Consider the following 22,622-nt stretch of genomic DNA (forward strand, 5'->3'; position numbering starts at 1 on the left):
TCCGCGGGTTGCTTTAAACATTACACTCAACTGCAAGTGCAATATTAGTAACTCAAAATCCGTACAAAAATAACTACTCGGTTAAAAATGCATGCCTGAATAAAAATACTTCCTCCAAAAATACACCCCTGCAACGTGTGGGAGATTCCAAAGATGGCAGCCGTTCCTGTCAGATCAGAGTGGAACTTTCCTATTTTTCTTCCAATTTTGTCATCTGTCGAGCAAATTATCCGCACTACGTTGATGTTTTAAACTAACAACAATTAACGGACCAGAGAGCGTTGGGGCAGCCATCGCTGACTGGCTGGCTTGGTTTGGGGCTTTGTGTTTGGTGGGCATATCGCCGGGCTTCCCTCGAAGTTGACGCCGCTCTCCGTTTCACAGCCTCCCCTGACAACAGCCCAGTGAACGCGGAACTTTCAGGTGAGACTGGGCATCGGCTACAGCTAGCTAGTTAGCTTGCCGAGCGAAGAGCGCCGAAAACAAACCGGCGTCGTCTCTCTTTCATTTAGCTGGGATCCGTCAAGGCAGCTCGGGGATCCAGGGGACGTGTCGCGTCACTTGTCAGGGAACCAAATATCTGGTGTTAGATGTCAGCACCAGTCAGAGTCACACTGACTTTCTTCTGCTATTATCATGTAAGTAACAGTTTATTTAAACCCCTTTTTTTTCCTGACTGATTTGAAAATGTTTTTGTTTGCCGTGGCCTTCGACCACTTGCCTGTGTTCTGTACACACTGTTCTTAGTTCCATTTTCTTAGCTGCCTGTTGGCCAGCTATTAATAGAACATCGCTACTTAGGTGGTCTTCATTTACTCTTATTTACGAAATAAGTGGTCAAATCTTCTCCTTTTTTTACGTTCCGTCTTTATTACCAGTTTCACATATTAAGTAACTGAGGTGACGTGATGTGTTTTGTCAATACAGCTGTCAAAATAACCAAGTTATAACTGACTATATTAATTAACATTAATTTCAGCTGTGAGGCCTCCAAGTGTTCACTTTCTGTTTCCAAGCAGTGGTTTAATCTCTTCTTACTTCCTGTATGTTTTGTGACGGACAGCGATCTTAGCCAATCACATGGAGAAGCTCCAGGATTTGGGCCAATCAGAGTTACAGGAGCTCCTCGACAACCCAGAGAGGGTGGAGTCCATGGCTCTGGAGTCTGACGAGGTAAAAAAACAGAAAAGGAGCCTTTATTTTTCTCCTTAGCTTGCATGTTCTGAAACAGCGCCGTGGTGGGGTGTAGGTTTATGACAATTCAGGGATATTAAAGGTAAAACTCTCAGACTGGAGGGTTGGTTTGTTGACATTTACAGCTAGAAACATTGGTGATTAACCTCAAATAGCAGGAAACAAGATTTTGTTAGGGAAAAATATACGCTGAGACAATTTAAATGTAAACTATAATAATTAAGCAATTAATTTAACTTTAAAAACACTAAATATAAATAAAACTAGAATGGCTTCATCCTGATTTTATCCTGATGTTTCTTCTTTGTCTCCAATGAACTGTCCACGGACTTCACATCTTAGTTATTTGGAACATTTTGGGTTTACTGTTTTTGGTTTGAGCTCTCATATTTTTTTCTTATTTTTATATTCACTCCACCAGTACCGTACATTAACAAAAGATAATCCACCACTATTATTTTATTTGACCTATAAATATCATTTCTAATAGTAATGTACAAATTGTCATAATGTAGCAGTTTGACATTTGGCTCATCACAGCAACGGTCTGATGTTGAAGCAGGCTGTGGTGCTTGTATATTAAGTGGGATGACAAAGCCGATTTCAATCAGCTTTTAATTCATTTGGCAAAAATATAAGTTTTCCTTAAATTCTTGCTCCAGAAATAGTTATGTACTGTCACATTTGGCTAAGGAGTAACTTTCCTTTTATGCTGGAATCGAGTATCAATCTCACCATTAAGAGCTTTTCTGTGGACACTCAGCACACATAGAAGGAACTGAGTGAAATATTGGGCTGTATTTAGTGAGCCTGGCAACACTTTGACTGTTTCCTGTTGTTTCTTTTATTTAGTTATAGAATTACCGTGTTAAGTGTTGGCGGGAGGAATATTGTACCGGGTCTCCAATACTTCAATAAAATGTTGAAATCCTCCACAACAACACCAGTCTGCATATTTTGCTATTAAACAATCTATACTCAGCACAGTTTTTTTACCCCTGTCTTATTGACAAGCACAAAGTCCAAAATGATCCTACACTGCAATCTGAGACAATCATACTGCTGCTGGGATTTTCTGTTACCTGCTCTCCTTTGTCTTTACTTTTCTATTGTAGACTGACCTGGCTGCAGTACAGTGCCTCTTACTGATACTTTTACTTACTGGTCTCTTTTGTCGCACACTTGCTGAAGAAAACTGCATACACACATTCCACACCTAGACAAATTCATACTTTTTTTTTTAATTGACGAATCATGTTAACCAGCAATGTCGTAGCTTGCCTTCCGTATCAGTTTGGTGTTGGATTACTGAAATCTGAGTGAAGAATTTAGTAGCTCCATCATCGAGGTCAGCGGTTGCTACCTGCGATCTGGATTCCGACCCAAATAAGGGTTCAACTAGATGTTGATATGCTAGAGTCACATTTCCACAAGAGTTTTCATTTTAAAAAATTTACATTTTCTTGTAAATGTTGGAAGTCATTTTAAGCAGTGCAAAATTTTTGCAAACCGAGCACTCGCTGTGTCAGACTTGCAAAATGTATTCCTATTGAACACAGCGCTGTTCCACTGTACGTCATGGTTTTCCCCAAACAGAGAGTTAAGGTACTGTACCTTTTATGGATGTTTGAGAGACTGGCATCCTTTGTTATAAACTAGATTTAGTCTTAAGACCAAGTTTCATTCTGAATGAAGGCTGTGGAGGTTGTTTTTGTTCAGCAAGTATTCCAGAAGGCAGGCGCAGCTCTGCTGGGTGAGAGGGGAAAAAGCTACTCGTTTTTTTTTTTTTTTTTGTTGTTGTTGCAGGAATAACAGCACATTTGTTTCCTGACTCTTAGTGGAAATGTTGACTGTAGCCGCCCTTTCAGACTTGGGTAAATCATTGACTTGTGTCATCATGCTGAGGATTTGATGTTTGGAGTCATAAACTGGCCCTGTGTATGGAAACACGGTGTAGGTTCCACTCGCCTATTCAGACAGACTTTCTCAACACTCCTTTTAGGGTTTTACAGGACATTTTGTCACATTGCAGCAACAATTTTTAATATATTTTATTTTGGTTTTAAACCAGCACAAAGTGGGGCATAATTGTGACGTTAAAGGAAAATTTTAGATTTTCAAGAATCTTATACCAAAGTTGAAAAGCCAAGATTTCTAATTTATCGTCACAGTGTCATCTGTCACAACATGCGATGAAAAACTGCCTAAACTACAATAATTGTTCAATAGTTCCTTAAACACCATGGACTCAAGCTCCCTATTCCTGAAATAGATTCACTGTTTAATTCAGCATAAACAATTTTTGGAAAGTAAAGAGGTCGAGTCATTAAGAAACCAAAACTAACTTTTTCCTTTGCCAAAACAACAGACCAAAGTCAGAAAAAAACTTTTTTAACCTTGTCGTTCAGATGGAAACAATGAATACCTTTGAAGGTTTGATCAGAGTGTGTATAAACACCAGTTTTTAAGACTTGTTGCAGTTTCTTCATTTGTTTTGGGGTCTGGACTTTGACAGAGTCATTCTAAAGATGCGTTCACATTGGATGGGAATGTGGCAGGCTGATAGACAGATTTACACGATATCCCTATGCACATGAGCAATGTGAGGCAAAGTGATGCTTAGCAAAGCCACAGAGGTAGTTCTAGTCACACAAAGCGTGCAATTTTGGCGATTAAAGCGAAACCAGAGCAACACGAAACCGGCAATGGATGCAAAGCGACAGCTGTTGTAGTTGAAAAAGCTGAACCTTTGTGTGTTGTCGCATTGTGACAACCAATCAGGAACTGGATGTGGTTGTGATGTGACAGCTCAGTTTTCTGGCTGTGCTGAAGAAAAGCATCACTACACCATGATGCTCCCACTCCCAAATTTCACTGTGGAGGATGATGTGTTCAGAGTGGCCCATGGTATTAGTTTTTCATCACGGTATTTTGTATGTTGGCCAGAAAGTCAACTTCGGTCTCACATGTTCAGGACACCTTCTTCCTCATGTTTGCTGTGTCCGTTGCGTGGCTTGTGACACACTTAAAGGGCGACATCCTTTGGCTTTCTTCTGGCCACTCCTTCCTAATAGGTCAGATGGGTGAAGTGCATGACTGAGATGGGTCTGCAGCATCTTCCCATGTTCAGATGATGGACTGAACAGAGCTCTGGAGGACTTCTGAAGGCACTTAGGTAGACTAGATTTTAATTAAAGCTGTCAGAGCAATTTTGCTTCCACTTCAAAATGGCGCCCTACTTGTTTTAGTCTATCACAATAAATTCCAATAAAACACATTGAAGTTTGTTGTAAAATAAAATGTTGAAATGTTTGAAAGGTAATGTATATATTTCAAACCAACAGGAGTGAGCAAGCCTTAGTGTAAGTAAACACATCATGTGTAAGATATGATGATGATGAAGACTATACAATTTCAATTCAATTAAATTTTAATTTACATAGCGCCAATTCATAAAACATGTCATCTCAAGGCACTTTACAAAGTCAAATTAAATCATATACAGGTTGGGTTAGATTATACAGATTGGTCAAAAATGTCCTATATAAGGGAAATTTGCCCACAACAAAGGAGGAAGTGCTACTTGTTGGTGTCAGAACCTTGCTGGGTGTCCTATCATCTCCCTGCGACTCAGCAAGTGGTCACTGGCTGCTCTGAGGTTTCTCTCTCCGTATTCCTTTTGCCTAAGACGGACTGTAGTCAGTGGAAAAAGGATACTCCTGTTTGCTTCATCCACACGTCTAACCCAGTGTAGGGGCTACACATTAAACTCCTTTTTTTTTTTCTCACATTATTCTAATTATTGTCATCTGTTATTAAATTTTTTTTTTCCTTCTTCAGATTCAGAATATCCAGCTGGAGAGAGAGATGGCTCTGGCATCCAATCGCAGCCTGGCAGAGCAAAACCTGGATATAAAGCCTCGCTTGGAGTCCCTGAAGGAGGCGTTGGTGGCCAGATACTCTCAGCTAGAGGCCGTCAGAGAAACCTACAGACAGCACTGCTCCCAGAGAGGTAGGGTGGGGGGAACTACGAAGGTAGAAACTTGGTGACAGATGGGTCACAGTGGGTCTTTAAACCAGTGAACGTTGCTGTCATGAAGGGGTTCTGTTCACCAGCTTCAGGTAATCCTTGGTTGGTGCTTAGATTGAACAGGATCTTTAAACAGGAGGGGAAACACATGTGTATCAGCTGTTTTTAGTCTTTTTGGCCAAAGCCCAATAAATCTGAAAGTCTTTTTACTTTGACCTCCCAGCTTACTGTCAGCTCTCTGGTCTTCCTCGTGTCTGTCCTGGTGGCCAGTGAAAGACATCATGAAGTGATTTGTTTGGTGTCTGTCATTAATCTGAGCAGGTCATCCAGACGAACACAACCGGTTTTTCCTGTTCTCTGCTGTTGTGGAAACACCCTTAGTTTGTTTTTGTTTTCTGTTCCTTGAAGTATTTCTTTTATCTGTGCACACAGATGGGATGGTGGGCCAGGTCTCTCCCGAGGCATTCTTCTCCAGACTACAGACAGAAAGTGAAAAAACAGAGTCGGAGTCAGAGGTCAGTGCTCCACCATTCAACACGCGTCCACTTGAACCGTGAAATACCTTTCACAGATGCCCATATTGGTCTGCTGATCCTACCGGGCCTTGAACATTTCACATATTACCATGTTACAAACAGAAATTTTATTTTATTGGGATTTTATGAGATAGACCAACATAAAGTAGTGTATAGTTGTGAAGAGAAAGAAACGGATACATACCTTAAAACATCCAAATGAAACTCTTAAGCTCAGGCAGATTGGATGGAGAGCCAACGTTTTGTTGTGGCAGGACTTTTCACATCCTGCCACAAATTCCTAAATGAATTTAGGTCTGGACTTTGACTGGGCCTTTCTAACATATAAATATGCATCAATCTAAACATTTAAATTGTTGATCTGGCTGTTTATGGTCATTGCCCTGCTGCAAATGCAACCATTTCACTGTCCTTGTTGAAGAAGGCGCCCACAGAAAAATGCTGCCACTCCCATGTTTCACTGCAGATGATGTTTGCTACAAGCCATATAGAAGCTACAGCCAACCAGTGGAAGAAGGTGGGAGTGGCTTCAGGAGCTGTCTGCTAATGTCCTTGAGTGGCCCAGCCTGAGTCTGAACCAAAATCCAATTTAACATGTTTGATATTGACAGCTTACTGCTGCCCATCCAACCTGACTGAGCCTAAGAGGATCTGCAGAGAATGGGGGGAAATGCCCCAAAACTGGTGTGCCAGGCTTGGAAAGAGTCTGCCACAACCGCCTCAACAAATTCAATTAGAAAATACTTTAATAATCCGAAAGGGAAATGAAATGCTGGCGTTACTCATGGGGTTTCTTCAAAGAGTTATTGTAGATGATAACTCTTTGATAACTATTTCCTGCAGAGGTGTGTCTCACAGCTGATCTGGACTCAAGACACTCTGTTGTACAATAGTCTCATTAAGATGTTGTTTAGGGTTTTCCATAACGTTCTTCATTTTATGAAGAATCCTTTGCAAAGTGATCTCTAGAAATGATTAAAGGGTAACTCAACCCCAAACAGATTTTTTTTTTGCTAATACACTCTTAACATGGTTGCCTTATTATACTGTGGACATACCCTGGTCATGATTTTGACAAATGACTGCATATTTGTTCACTTCTTTTCAAATTTTTTTTTCTTTTCAAAAAAGCGACTAGCAACAAATCTAGCAACTTCCCATGAAAGCACCAATTGTTCTACCGTTACCGTCTTGAGGCAGCAGCGAGTGCAGCATTGAGCCCCTTCCCATTTCCCTCAGCGCCGTTTCACAGGCAGACAGCTGCTGCCTCATCCTGAAGCCTGCCTGCAGTCAGAGCAGAGAGGAAACCAGGTCCTTTTTACTTCCACATTGCAAATGAATCATACATGCGCAAAGCTGTCGGTGATCCCTTACCTGACTCCGCCAGATAGATTTGCTCCGCATATCCATCTGGAAACCTTCCGTTGAAGTAACTTTGGGAAGGGGCGAAAATACTTGTTAGCTGATTGGCCTATGTTGGTGATAGACGGGCCAAATGAACCAATCAGATTCGTCGTCGCTCTGTTACGAGCGACGACGAAAACACAACCACAAGCCAAGCTACTCTTGCTGCTGCAGGTAAAGGCTCGTTAGCTCAGCAGAGAAATACTCTGTAATTCCGATAAAACTTGCTCGATAGCCACGCTAACGCTAGTTTCATCGGCTGAAGCCGCCATGTTCTTTAGACTGAACTGTCGCACTTCCCGTTGCGTCACACCTCAACCCGCCTCAAAGCCAACGCTGATTGGACGTTCGTTTGGTGAACGGCTCCAAATTTTCTTTAACGGAGAGTAGCCAGACTGATCTGCGAGTGAAACCTTGAAAGCTCGCGAGATCAGGATGGTCTCACGAGGCTAGGTGATCCCGCCCTGGATTACAAAGCGGGAAATAAATATGATAATAAAAAACTGGACCGATCAGAGAGCCAGACAGCCAGTCCCCGGGTCGGCGCACAAAAAGTTGCAAGTGCGTTTTATTCGGCCAGAGACACTAGGGGGAGATAACAGACCTATGAATCTTCTAATAAACACTTGGATTACCATCACAGGGACTTAGAAGAGGGTATATTAAAGTAAGAATGTTACTTAGTGGGGCTTTAATTTAGGTCTTTGTAGTAATTCCAACTTGATTCATGGCTACTTAGCGTTCCAAACAAATTAGCCCAACCCTAACACATTAATTTTGATGCAGTTTACTTTTCCTGCCATCGACAGTTGAAGTGACTTCCATCTCTTCAAATCTAGTTTGACCGATTCAAACAATGAATAGAAGTTTTCTCTGTAAAGTTTCTGCATGTCTCTTGTGATATTGGGCTAGAAAGGGCGACGTAACAACCACACTGCATTGTGGGAAACCTGGCCATTGGGAAACATGCTTCCGTTTTGTTTACACAGTCTTCATCCACAACTCTTTTTGTTTTCTGTTCATTTGTTTAAAAAAAGTTAAAAACACACCGTGCGGTGTCATTAACTGTCACGCTGAGCTTTTCGCAAGCTGCTAGCCTAGCCTAGCCAGCTAAGGGTAGCAAACAAAGCAAAAGTAAAGTGACCCCCTATTTCCTTCATTAATAGGAGATTAATTAGGCTTTACATCGTAAGTTTTCCTCACTCTTTGAGGTTATCTGTGATATTTTTTTATAACCAAAGTAATTTTTAAAGTAATGGCATGTGTGTTTCTCAAAGCTTGTTATGCTGTTTCACACAGAGCTTTTAGCAGGCTGCTAGCGTAGCCAGCTGAGGGTAGCAAGCAGTGTCCGAAATTAACTTTGTTATTCACCGGCCAAGTTGGCCGGTAGATGTAAAAATCCACCGGCCAGGCATATTTTTTACCGGCCAAAATATTAATCTTGACCAGACCTCAACTTTTATAAAAATTAAGAGTGAGATTATGTTAATTATGGGGGGTGTGGTTGGGGGCGTGGCTGACTGGACCCTGGAAGAGAAACCTTTGTTTCCTGACTTAAAAAAAAGAAAATATTGTAGTTGATTATAAAAGACACAATATGAATTATCAGATTCACATCCAGGCGATTAAAAAACACTACAGATTATCATTATTCTATCCATGTTGGCCTTATTTGTGAATGAGGCAGAGTTTCATCAAGCCTGTACGGTCAGTGGGGGTTCTAGGCCAAATTTAGTAGGGGGGTCAGGGTGGGGCCAGTATTTTTCACAGGGGCACAGAACAAAAGATTGGGGGGGGGACTTAACAGGTCAACATTTCATTGTTTAAAATATTAAGTAAGCCAAAGAGCCAATTGTGGCTCTGGAACTGCAGGTTGCAGACCCCTGATCTTTTCTCAATACAGCGGGATCTTAACGTGAAACAGCTTAATTTTAATTGTTATTTTTTTTATATTTTTTTAATTATTTTGTTATTTTATTATTGGGTAAAAACATAAACAAAAAAAATACAACTGATCCAAATGACCAGTCAGTCACGTTATCTTTGTCAGCATTTATCATCCTAAGAAATTTAACATCATGTTTTTAGTACAGGGGCCATAACAGGGGCCAGGAACAGTTCTACATGGGCATAGGCCCCTGTTGGCCCCTGTCCAGATCCGCCCCTGTGTATGGTTCAAAATTTTCCCCTCAGCTGCAACACTTAAAGCACTCAGGGTTCACGCTGCGTCTTTACGCTGATCTCGCTGCTGGATTTTACCCTTGTGCGCTGCGCCCCCGATGTTACAGGTTACATGTAACGTAATTTTGCGCACCTGAATGCGGTACCGCGCGCGAGCTATTTTTAGAAACACAACGTCACAATGACGTCACATCACGTGGTACGCAGTGGGGCAAACTGAAACCCGCCGCTGCTTTGCTTTAAAAGAGACATGCGTTAGCCTAGGTTTTACTCGGTAAACGACTGCTTTTTCCAAATCTAAGACCATGGTTTTTAAACATTGTTGCTATGGAACGTGCAACAGCGACTCGAGGTACGCTGATCGGCCGCATATGAAGGATGTTTTCTTCAAGACTGCCAAGGAGAAATGTGTGCGCTGGGTTCACCGGGGCGGTCGGCCTACACAACAGTTCAACCCGGAAAAAGTTACCAAATTCAAGTACATATGTAGCAAGCATTTTGTCGGAGGAAAGGGCACAACCGAAGAACATCCTGACCCAATTCCAGCGACATCAAGTAGTGAACAGGTAAGAGTATTTTGGTGGCCGACATGTTAATAATGAAGCGCCTGCTACCATGACAGCATATAGGCTATCATGGTAGCAGGCGCTAACATGATAGCCTGCTACCAGGATAGCTTACTCAAAAACATTTCAAATGAGACAAACATTAAACATATACCCATTCCTGGACGGTGATTGCAAACAACAAAAAAAAAAAACGCCCGACGCTGCCATGACCGCCGCGCAGGAAAAAAAAACAAAGCTTACCGTTCATCATCTCGGCCAGTTTTCCAGTCTTTTTAAGCCCTCGAACCTCAAGCTATCGTTTGAGCTGAAGGTTGGTGTGTTCTTCGACAGTGCGGCCAGTAATCCGTGCGCCTGGGACATCGTCTTGGGAAAGTTTGACGGCTGTAAAGTCGGTCAGATCGCTGGTTCTGTTGCGCTTGTAATAGCTGGGTTATCCGTGCTTTCTCTCCTGTATGCCCTACCTAAGCGGCAAAAGGGGCGTTGCTCTTGAGACGGTGACGTCACGTGCGCGGTACCGCATTCAAGCGCAACACACCACGCCCACCGAAGCACCGCTGGTTCTGTGTCGTTAAAAACAAAAGAGCATGAAAAACAGTTACCGACTCTGACTTTAATTGGGACATTTTGGTACGAGTGGAAGGACATTAAACGTAGCGATTCACGTTTTGAAGGCTGGCCGCTGATAAAAGCACCTTGCTCCAAGAGGGGGCGGGGGAGGCGCAGTAAGAGCGGTGAAGCACAGAGCCGCAGCGCAGGTAGTTAAAAAAAATCAGAATAAATAAGAACGAAACTTATAAACAGACTAATTGGCGTTTTAGACTGTATCTGGTTAGCAGATCTGTTTTCTGATCCAGCGTTCAGCCATGACTGGTTCTGAATGTGAAAGAAGCTGAACCAGCACCGCAGAAGGCGGGTCTGAGCTCTGGATGGACAGAGCTGTGAACGGATCATATGGGTTTCGTTATTTTTATGTTATTTTTATTTTATTTGGTACAAACATTTACTCGCCATGTGGCAGCTAGCCCTCTGAAATTCACTCGCCAAACGGGAAATTTACTCGCATTTGGCGACTGGCGAGTGTTAATTTCGGACCCTGGTAGCAAGCATAGTAAAAGTAAAGGAGAGGCTTTGTCAAAATTCATAAATAAATCAATAAGCCCCTAAATATTTCCAGTATAAATACAGAGTGGATGCCAGGCTTAAAATATTAAACAAATTTGTCCGTCAGACACCGGAGCTGAGGAGGAGCACTGTGAGCACTTAAAGACGTTACATTTCTGAATTCTTTGGCGGTGTGAACACTAACTCCATTGACGAGATGGAGAGCAAGCTCAGCTTCTGAGGGTGGCAGTGGGTGGCGCCAGGTCATATAAATCTTTTGTTCAGTTATCATGCTCATGGATCAATCCCACCGATCATAGAGATTTCTTTGAGGTAGCAGACCTTCAGAACAGGGTCTAGTTTGTCTCAGTACAATCTGTCACCTTTCTCTGTAGTACAGTGCATTTTTCAAGCACTTTGCGACTCTGTCTCTCATAACAGAGCATCCAAATCAGCAATGTAAACAGAAAGGTTGCTCTGGAAAATGCTGTCCACGTCCCACAATGCATTGCAAAGTCATATGCCCATTGGAGCCCCATTGATGCTCAGATTCTTAAAGCTGTTTCTGGACATCCATCCATCCATTTTCTGACCCGCTTAATCCCTCATGGGGTCACGAGGGGTTGCTGGTGCCTATCTCCAGCATTCACTGGGCGAGAGGCGGGGTTCACCCTAGACAGGTCGCCAGTCTGTCGCAGTTGTTTCTGTACATTTGAGATATATATATATATATATATATATATATATATATATATATATATATATATATATATATATATATATATATATATTCTGTACTCCATTCCCCCGCGATGAACTGCACTTATTGACGTTGGTGCTCTACAAGGGCTCTATGGCCAAGGCAAAAAGTAGCGGACTAATGGGGCATCCCTGACGGGTTCCCTTTGTCTGCTGAAAATACTGTGATTGCTTGCCATTAGTAATTACAGCAGCTCTAGGCGAGGTGTACAAAAGTTTTATCCAGGAAATAAATTTAGAGCCGTAACTAAATTTCTTCATAGATGCAAGTAAATGTCTCCATTCCACCCTGTCAGAAGCTTTCTCTGCATCCAGTACAACACCCACATCAGGCACTGCACCAGATCCAGGAGAGCAAATAATACTTAGGAGTCTACGAATGTTTGTAAAAGAATGACATCTATGAATAAAACCAGTTTGGTCTACAGAGATCACTTCCTGCATAGTGGTTTTCTAGATGTAAAGCATGAACTTTGGCTAAAAATGTCACGTCTCTGTTTAAAAGAGAGATGGGTTGTGCTGTCTTTGCTGAGCTGACGGATGGATTAACGCGTCCATCAGTGTGTGTGAAAGAGATCCATGGGACAGAACATCGTTGAACATTTTAAGCAGGATTTTTAGTAGCTGCAATTCCATTATTACGTTAAAGACTTAATGTGTTTTAATGGTAGTTCAGTCTGGGTTCTATGTGTTTTTTATTAGAGAGGTCTGGAGATTTCTTTAAAAACTGTTCCATGTTTCTGACTTATAGAAATCTGAGTAGAACAATTTTGTTAATCAATCGTTAGGTCCCCGTTGCAGTTTTATATTTGGGGAATTTGTTGAGCAGCTGAATGGTTTCTAAGTTGCTGTGATAAGAGACGGACGGTTTTCTCACCGTCTTTGTAGATGTATCAACTTTAACAATAGTTGTTCTATCTTCTCAGTAGATAACAAATTGGGGTGCATTTTAAGGTCCAGTTGTTTTTACATAGTGGGCGACAAAATACAGATCACCCACAATGTTTATTGATTTTAGAAGCTTGTACTGATGATTTTGTCAAAATAACAAGGAAAGGGTAGGCAAAATAAAATAAATGCAAAAAGATAACTGGGAGCCCACTCACATCCGTCTTCCCGAAACACATTACAACGGGAAGTTCCTCCAAGCGCATATTTTTAACCATCTTTAACAGTCAATATGTCAGAAATGTCTGTTTTTTTTCCCCCTAACTCCCTCTGAGGAGGAGGCTTTAATCCTTCTAAAACAAGCTGCCAATTTTTCTCTCAGCACTTTAAACAGACAAGATACATTTAAAGGTCTGCCAAATATTACTGAGCCTCTCAGAAAACGTTTTGCTGCTCAGACATGCTTAGCAATCCCACAATGATAATCAGCACTTTATTTGGTTAGATTGCATTTTGATGATGTGACAAACACATTAGGCACATTTGGTTAAATTGTGCCACAATCACAGGTTGCTGGCACTCTGCTCACTAAAACCTTTGTGGAACAACTATGCTTTAGCTGAATCGGTCCAGATTTGTTGCAGTTATAGTCAAGATGTGGCTCTATAAAGACTGAGGCTTCTCCTATATTTTTAAAAGGATTTTCATTGTGTTTTCAAATGTTTACTTAGTTAACAATTTAGTAGAAAAAAATTTGGTTGAAAAAAAACCATTGGACCTATAAATCAGATATAGTGACATTAATATTCTTTAACATTATTATAATGTTTTACCTCCACACTGGTGCAAAATGTTTGCATTTACTCTTTAGAGCTACTGAACTGTACTTGATTTATATCAGGTGTTTCATTTCAGGCTGAAATTGCTCCTAAAACCCTTCTGGGCTTATAGGATTTTAAACAAAGGTAGCAAATACGTATGTAATTTTTTGATAAATCTGCTTTAAAGTTCAAACATTATTTTCAATTTTGTCATCTTGGGGTATGAATAATAATTTTTACGGGTACAAAAGAAACTCATTTTGGAGCAACATACAAATACAAAACGTGGAAAAGGTGAATTTCTGTGAATGTTGTTCAGATGTGCGGTCTACATCTCCTCCCTCTTCCAGGGATGCTCTACATTGTGTTGGCCTATCCCATAAAATTCTAGGAAAACACATTTAGGTTTGTGTATGTAATGTGACCAAAATGTGTTTCAAGGGTATGAAATCATTTACAAACCACCGTCTGTTAACTGTTTTCACACTGCGCTGCACATGTTGGTGGCAGATGAAGTGCTGTAAGGACTTAAACCCAAGCTTGTTTTATGGCCGTGTCTGACCTGAGCCTGTTTCTATAGTGGATACCAAGGCTGCATGGTAGGTACACAGAGTTTTGGTATCCCTCTCCTACTTACTGTTTAAATGTGTCTGCAGGCTCTGGCTGATGATTTTCTGGAGGGCTCCCTGGCGTTGGACTCCTTCTTCGAGCGCTTCCTCCTCCTGCGCTCACTTGCTCACAAAAGACGTGTGCAGATGGAGAAACTCCAAGAAATCCTGCGACTGAGGGACAAGAGCAATCCCACTACCATGACATCATCAGCAGGCGTCACCCCAAACCCTGTCGTCACGCCCTCATCATGGAACCTACCAACAACAACAGCAACAACAACAAATCCGCAGCAGCCAAACGCCAACCCTCAGTCCTCCAGATACCAAAACTCCTCTCAGTCAGCCTCCTCCTCTGCAGTTGGAACTCCTGGGCTTCCGTACAGCCCGTACCCTGCTTCCCCTCCTAACCCCGCTTCTGCAGTGGCAACAGTAGGGCCGATCCCAAACAATCCACCATCACAGTTCAGCCCTTACCCAAGTTCTGGCTCATCTTTCACCCCAGCTGCAGGCTACTCTGGGCCCAGACCTGCTTTCGGGCCTCCTCCCTCCGTCTCCTGCCCGTACCCAACCCAGCACCCCTTTCCTGCTCCACACCCTGGCTCAGCATTCGGCCAGTACACCCCCAGCCACCCCACCGGTGGCCAAGCCCCCTATCCAGCCTCCTACAGCTACGGGGGCTACAGCTACCCAGCCGGGCCGGCGTATTCCAATTCTCAGTCTCCAACAGGGAAGCCCATCTACAGAGCGGGATACGGAGTTCCCCAGCCATACTCCTGAGAACGCTGCTGCTGCTCGGCCTCAGTTCCTACACTTCTTTCTCTCTCTCTCTTCTCTTCTCTCTTGCTAATCTGACTTCCTTGAGATTTTTTTCTTTTTCTCTACCCCCTCTACCCTGCTTCCTTTCACACACACAATCTCACACTCCAGAGGTCTCTTGCTTTACTTAACTTTGTTGCACTATTTCATTATATCAGTCTAAAGCATCTGTCTTTATAGTCCTCCCCCCCCCCCCCCCCCCTGCCCCTTTGGCCCATACCTCCCCACCACCACACTAGTCTCAGGTTGTTGCATTGCTTTGAGGTGTTCAAGCACTTGTACGTGGCTCTTCACTCCCCCACTGTGTCGCCTTTGCCCTTGCTCATCTCCCTGTTGAAGTGATGTTCTGTCCCAGTCAGAAGGTTCCATTATGTGAACTCCCCCGTCACGTTCATGGCAAAGATGAGTTGTTGTAACACTACAAACAATGTGAACCAGCTGTCTGCTTCAAATGCATATTTATTGTGATGGAACATCATAAGAAACTGAATACAGGTGGAATTGAAAAGTCTGTGGCTACAGCAAAGCATGGTTTCTTTATTAAGTTCATATCAGGTGTAGGGTTTTAATGCAGCTTTGGCTTGTTCTGCCCTTCGATTGGCTCTCTGAGTGGCAGGTGAATGCCTTCAAGCAATAGCTTGTGTGAGAGGATTTTACAATAATCTCCCAAATCAGTCCCACTTTCTGTTTTTAGAAACCAAAGAAACGTCATTTTGTTTAATCTGCAGGTTCAAGGCATTTATCATTTGCATGTTTAAATGGTCCATTCCATTGTTTTGAGTTGTCTCGGGAGCGATCAGATCTCACTGGTTTTAGAGGGGGAAAAAAGTCTTAATACTCTAATATTGAAAAGTGATTACAATTGAATTTCCTGAAGACCCCGCTGAATTTTTCCGTTGGAAATAAGAGGATGATCTGTTGTTCCCTTGCCACCAGGCTTTGCCAACATTGCTGTTTGTTGCGGTGTACTTTGGCCTATAGCAACCCCCACTGAACACACAGCCCACATTGAGAGATACACCTAAGAGTCATTTTCTCCATTTATTAGATCCAGAATTCTAATTGGGAAGAATTCACAGTTAAGCTAATTGGAGTTCCTTGTGGTTAGGCATGGGCTGGTCACCTCATTCACACCAGAGCTCATATTCTGTGTGTTAAACACGTTTTACTTGAAAACTGCTAAATGTAGAGTAAATGTTTTCTCTATTTTTTGACCAAAATCAAATGTTGCTTTCAATAATATCAATTAGACCATGTTATATATTGTTAAATGTAGATACTAAGATATTCTGCCTTGGGAACCTCCTACCAGCTCATGCCTACTCCTGACACAACCTATTCAGTTGAGGGCAATTCAGTTTAAAAGGGATATTTTCAACTAAATTCACCAACACGCAATGCTGAATCCTACCACAGTGCACTTGTAAGCTAAATAAAAAAATAGATTTAGTGAAACAGCTCATCTTTTGAGTATCCACCACTGCCATGTAGTTCTAAGTACTCTGTTTGACCAGTGTTCACATGATTCAGAACTCTTGGTTCTGTAAAGCTAATTCCTAGTTTTCACTAGGAAGAGGCGGTCCAGCCTCATCCTAGTGAAAACCTGGCTCTCTAATTGGTTTGGCTCCTTCTTCAGGAATCACTGGACTAAGAGAATTATATATTTTTGTTTAACCCGTTTCCCTTGGTCATTGAGACCAAAACAAAGCAAATTAGCGCTGCATCAATTATCACAGCAAGGTGGCGTTCCAGAATCAGATGAGTGCTAGGACTGTGGTTTTTAACACACCTGGGCTGTTTTAAGGTCATTTCAGTGGTTGATTCTGGGGCCCCAGGCTCTCTGGGCCTGAAGGTGTTGTGCATCCAAATATTTTGTGTCCCTGTGGGTACTCCCTCTCACTAGGATGCCTCTGCACCACCAGGCTTCATTTGGGTTTCTTTATTTTGAAAAAAAAAAGATAAGCATGTACCCTGCAAAAACTTCCTCCCCAAGACTTCCTTAGGAACAATGACTAATATCGTAACAAATTTCAAACCCCCATTTTTCTTTTCAAGTGCAAAGTCAAACCTCGTGAGCCGTTATTAAAGCAACACAAGTACAAAGGATTTTTGAAGGGAGCAGTTTTGAAAAAGTAAACCTCTTGCTCAGTATAAGATACAAACAACTCAACAATCTAAAGTTATCGTCCTTCTCATGATGCTTGAGACAGACCTGGACTGCATGCTGGCCATCAGGTGCACACAGTCTGTGGAGCTTCTCTGTAGCATTTAGATGTTTCCCTGCTTTGACACACACTGACTGGAAAATTAAAGCTGATTAGTTGCTGCTATATAAACATGCTGGACAGATAATTCATGCATTGGAAACTGGTTTTGTGTTTTGTACCAAAAATATTCAAGTCATCAATTCTTTTCTGAAATGGTTTGATGCAATTTCTTGATTCATGGCCATTCCAGACCCAGGTATTAGACTGAACAGCATCTGTTTTTCAGCCTTTACTTAAAATTTACTGGGATGTGCTTCCGAAGATCTTTATTTTTCAGTAGACATTAAATACAGTAGAGATAATCTCCTTTGTACTTGTCTTTCAAATAAAGGTTCAGATAAATTTATAATTACAGTTCTTGTATATCAGCACTTATGCTCTGAGTTTTCTGAGCCTAAATGCTGTCTAATGTCACCACTGTGGCAAAAAAGGGTTTTATCTATATAACAGAATTTTTGGGGATGAGGGAAAATGGATGAAAGTGGTCAAACTGAAGACCAAATCAAAGTGAAATGCAGCCCTGCTGTATAGCTGTCCCCCTGCTGACTAGACACACCCGTAAAACGGTGTAGAATCAGGGAAAGATCAAGATCACAAGGTGGTGGGAGTGTTTTGGAGGGCCCATCGGTTACCCACTAAAATTAAACCATTCAACAGAACCACAGTTGGTTTTGGTTTAAACTAGAGTGAATGAGCGACTCCAGCATAGAATCTTTAAACAGTGTTTTTCAGGAAGAATTACATTCTGCTGCATTGTATGTCTTCTGGTGTTTTTTTGACGTTGGCTTTACTTTGCCCTTCACGTGTTGACTGGGCGTCAACGAACGCTTAACCGTCCAAGACGGTGGATGGAAGAATCGTCAGTGTGACATTTCTGTTCAAACCACAAGAACCATGGTGTCAATGACATGTAAAAGGTCTACCAACACTATCAAAAGCACAGAAAGACAGTGCTGAGAAATTCCAAGTTATTCAAAAGGTTCCTTGTCCTAACAATTGAAGTGATTATGTAGGGTAGTCACTCTTCAATAAAAGCAGTGGGACAGGAAATGGAAGTGTTCACCACCAAAAGAAGCTGCCTGTCGTGATCGGAGCTCATTCCTTCAGTCTTAATGTTTCACAGAAACCAGTATCTGTCTGCAGAAGAACCTGCTGTAGTCCAACATCGGTGCTGGGCGGTGTGCACTCGCCTGCTGACTGTCCAGCAGGAACAGTCTCACGTGGAACGATCAGTAAATGTTGATGTGCTTTTTATTTTTTTATTTTATATTTTTTGAGACTGATAAAACATGGTTGGTCTGGCATCCTCCTGGATGAAGCAAATCCGCCGAACTGCCTGGTGTCTTTCAGTGAATAGCAGAAAGCAGCTGTGGTCCACATGGTGGTGTCACAGCACTGATATGGTTGTGTTTCCATCGGGATCGCCTGTGTGTTAGTCGAGGCGTACCTTTTACTCGCCACACACACAGCCTAGTTTAATGTGGGCTTCGAGTGAACGCATTAATGTAACTTCTTCACCTGACGGGGTGTAAACTCCTGAGAAAGGTTTGCTTTTATGTCCTTATGAAGAATGATTATGCTAAGGACGTACTGGCCACTAGGCTTGGACAGTAATAGTGATTATAGTGTTTTAGAAGAAGCACAAGAAAAAAAATATTAGATTGGGTGAGAATTTATATTATTCTGAGGGTAATGACATTCAGATGGACTGATATCTTCTGATTACAAGATAAAAAATATGTAGATTGTTTAAAATCTTATCTCTTTTGTTGTGAATAATTAAACATTCATTTGAACTAATCTCTTGTCGAGTCATTTCTTATAATTGAGATGTTTCTTTCATTAAAGGAAATGAAAATTGGGGCAACATGTTTATCATTTGGAGTAGAAATAAACTAAAATTTGTGCAATAAGAAATAAAACCAACAACCAGTTGTCTGTGTTGACATTAACACAGACAATAGAACATTAAATAGTATCCCTAACTACCTGTTTATACATATACATATAGACATAAAGCACTCAGTCCTATTACACATGACAGTGAAGTAGCACAAACACATTTGTGAAGCAAAAAGACATTCAAGGTCCAAAAACATTAGCTAGCCAGTTTTCTTCTTCGCTATCTGGCATCCCTTTTATAAAGGTCGTAAGTCTTTTACCTACATACTTAGGCAAAGGGCCCAGATCATACAAAATCACCCATCTCACATTTGGATCTGTGTATTAAGTATTCCATTGGTAATATGTCAAAAATCACTTAATGCCAACCCTCGATTGTAGGTGGGACTTTATCAATCCATCAAAGCAATGAGTTGTTCTGGGCAGCAAATGTCAGGATACTGAACAACCGTCTTTGATGAGACCCTTTAATATGACGACTGGGTAGGCCAAGAAGTAAAATCTGAGGATCAGTCTCCAGCTGGACATTAAATATCAGGTTGAGTTCACTGACAATTTTACCCTGGTACTCAACATGGTTACATGCCCATACACAGTGCTTGTAATTTCCCAACTCTATATGACATTTAGAGCATTTATCAGAGATTTGGGTTCATCCTGTGTCTGAGCTGTGGTGTAATCTGTAAGCAATGTAAGAAAGCAAACATTTCCACTCTCCCACCTGTGTCCCTACATGTTGGAGATGATCCAAAGCAAATGTATGTTTTTTTTTCTTCTGTAACAACACAGAAAAGAAATGATGCTAAATCCATGAATTCCTCCAATCACTGCCACAGAGTCTCTGTCGAAGGGTTGGTTTGTTTTGGCTCATCTGCAACACCGACAGGGCAGGACCAGGTAATTACTTCTTGCTGCGTTAGACTTTTTTTTACTCCATCATGATACACTGAAATCGGGGACAGGTCATCCAAAACGGGGACTGTCCCTGGAAATTGGGGACGTCTGGTCACCCTAAGTGTCATAACTAACTTAATCCCTGTAGGACCAACCACTGTTTATGTTTGAGGGTGGAGGACCCATCCTGGTTTCCCTGTAGCTCTATGACAGTTTTTCAATTAGGTAGAAAATTTGATTTGTTTTTACAAACAATTGCAATTACTCAAAAGAAAAGCCTTTTTCTTGAGATGAGTTATGTATAAAAGCCAGCATTAATGCGAGACTAGTTTGTTAGTGTAATGAAGACAGGTAACTGATATGCAGACTAAAGGCAATGCTAACAGAAAGTTGGTGTGATATCGTGATTTATTAGTTGAATTATTCAAAACCTCTTTGAATGTAAAATAATCAGTTCAGCATTCAGTTTAAGATGTTTTTTTTTTTGTGTTTTTTTTTTTTTTGCATCAGCAGCAGCAGAGATTTAAATCTCAGGCCATTAAAATATAATAATTCTGTCATGTTTGGGTTGGGGGTTGTGGTAGGACCCAAACACAAAGAGACCAAGGAGCAAAAATAAAAACGTAAACCTGGGGTGCAACACAAGGAAGTGATGAGGCAAGGTGACATGCAGCAGTAGTAGAAGCCGTAGACACAGATGACGCAGTAGTAACCAGCAGGGGGTGGAGAAATGAGAGGAGATTAAATACTGTGAGGAGAGGAACTGGAACAAAGGCAGGGATAGATTGGTAAATTGGACACAGGTGTGGAGAAGGAGCTGGGAGAGAGACTGAGGAGAGAGAGCTAGTGGCATCAGGAGGCGAGAGAGAGCAACAAGAAAACCAGACTGAATGTAACTAAATTAAAATACATACAAAAACCAAGAACTGAGCAACTCATGACAGCTCCACTCCCTTCAGGCTGCCTATATAACATCTCTGGTGTGGAACACGAATCCCTAGTCAACTACATTAACATTCACTTAAAGCAATTCAGTTAAATAATCGGACCATCCTTTTCCACAGTCGGTTCAGGGTTCTTTTTTGTTACCAAGAAGGATAAGACCCTTAGACCCTGCATCGACCAACGTGAACTCAACCAAATCACTATTAAGAATAAATACTCTTTACCATTCCTGTCCTATGCCTTTGAGTCCGTTCATGGTTCCACAATGTATTCCAAACTCGATCTGCACAATGATTATCATCTGGTCTGCATCAGGGAGGGGGACATATGGAAAATCACTTTCAAGACCCTGTAAGCCATTACAAATATTTAAATATTTAGTCACTGACACCCCTATAGTAATTCAGGTTCTGGTCAATGATGTTCTCTGGGATTTTCTCCACAACTTCGTTTTGTGTTATCTCGATGACATCCCCACATATTCCAAAAGACTTAATGAGCCTCGACAGCATGTCAAGTTGGTTTTGCAGAGGTTGGGTGGAGAATAGCCTATTTGTGAAAGCCGAAAAATATGAGTTCAATGTTCCATCGACCACCATTTTGGGCTATTTTTTCAAGGGTGCTGGAACTCTAGATTTGTAAACTCCTACAGAAGTTTAAGGACTTCATTAAGAATTTCTCATTGCCCAACTGTTAACGGCCCTAACCTCCACTAAGACCCCATTCTCCTGGACCACCGACACTGACCAAGCCTTCCAGAACATCAAGCAATGATTCACCACGTCATCAGTTGTCACTCATCTGGACCACAAAAGAAAGTTCATCCTGGAAGTTCATGCCTCGGACACCGGTGTTGGGGCTGTCCTAACTCAGCGTTCCGAGACCATTGAACAACTTAATCCCTGTGCCTTCTACTCCCGCGGTTTCACTCCTCCTGAGAAGAATTCTGACGTATGTGACCAGGAGCTCCAGGCCATCAAGCTCGCCTTGAAAGAATGGAGGAATTGGTTGGAGGAAACTCAACAACCCATCATCATCTGGACACAACACAAAAACCTGGCCTACCTCCAATCCACCAAAGGCTTAACCCCCGACAAACCTGCTGGTCACTCTTCCCAATGCCTTAGCTCTGACAGTTCTGTTCTGTTAGACCAGTGATAAATTCTAGGGCAATATGGAACCAAGGTTGGTTGAGTTCGGCAAAGGGTTGCAAAAGGCCAGAGGAAGGTTTATTGTTGTGGTGGGTCTCATCATCCAACAATGATGAGACCCACTACAGAGAGGAGGTCGACAATTTCACACAGTGGTGCTCCAGGAACAATCTGATCCTGAGCACCAGCAAGACCAAGGAGGTCATAGTGGACAACAGGAGGTTCATAAAGACTGAATACATGGGGAGGTGGTGGAGCATGTGGACAGCATTAGATTCCTGGGCATCCACATCTCCTCTGACATCTCCTGGTCCGTAAACACCTCCCACCTGGTGATGAAGGTCCAACAACGGCTCTTCGTATATAGAAAACTGAAACGGACTGGACTTTCCAGTAAGCTGCTAAAACAATCACATTGCTACAATAGAAGGTGTTTTATGTCTTAGCATAACTGTGTGGTATGGGAGCTGCATTGTGAAGCAGAAAGACTTACCACTGGTGGTGAGGACAGCACAGGGATTTATAGGATGCAGTCTGCAAGAACTGGACTCAG

At 41.9% G+C, this 22,622-nt stretch overlaps 1 protein-coding gene across 1 annotated transcript; it reads left to right on the forward strand.

Annotated features, from left to right (window-relative positions):
• The first annotated feature begins 261 nt into the window (after nucleotides 1–261).
• vps37c (VPS37C subunit of ESCRT-I) lies at nucleotides 262–18,977 on the forward strand. The gene is made up of 6 exons (XM_036136725.1): nucleotides 262–423; nucleotides 513–638; nucleotides 1,064–1,173; nucleotides 5,035–5,206; nucleotides 5,657–5,739; nucleotides 14,140–18,977. Exons 3-6 carry the CDS (start codon nucleotides 1,081–1,083, stop codon nucleotides 14,869–14,871), a joined length of 1,080 nt encoding a protein of 359 aa, XP_035992618.1. The 5' UTR covers nucleotides 262–423; nucleotides 513–638; nucleotides 1,064–1,080; the 3' UTR covers nucleotides 14,872–18,977.
• Nucleotides 18,978–22,622: the final 3,645 nt, after the last annotated feature.

This window comes from Fundulus heteroclitus, chromosome 5 (genome assembly GCF_011125445.2).
Source record: "Fundulus heteroclitus isolate FHET01 chromosome 5, MU-UCD_Fhet_4.1, whole genome shotgun sequence".
Lineage (NCBI taxonomy): Eukaryota > Metazoa > Chordata > Actinopteri > Cyprinodontiformes > Fundulidae > Fundulus > Fundulus heteroclitus.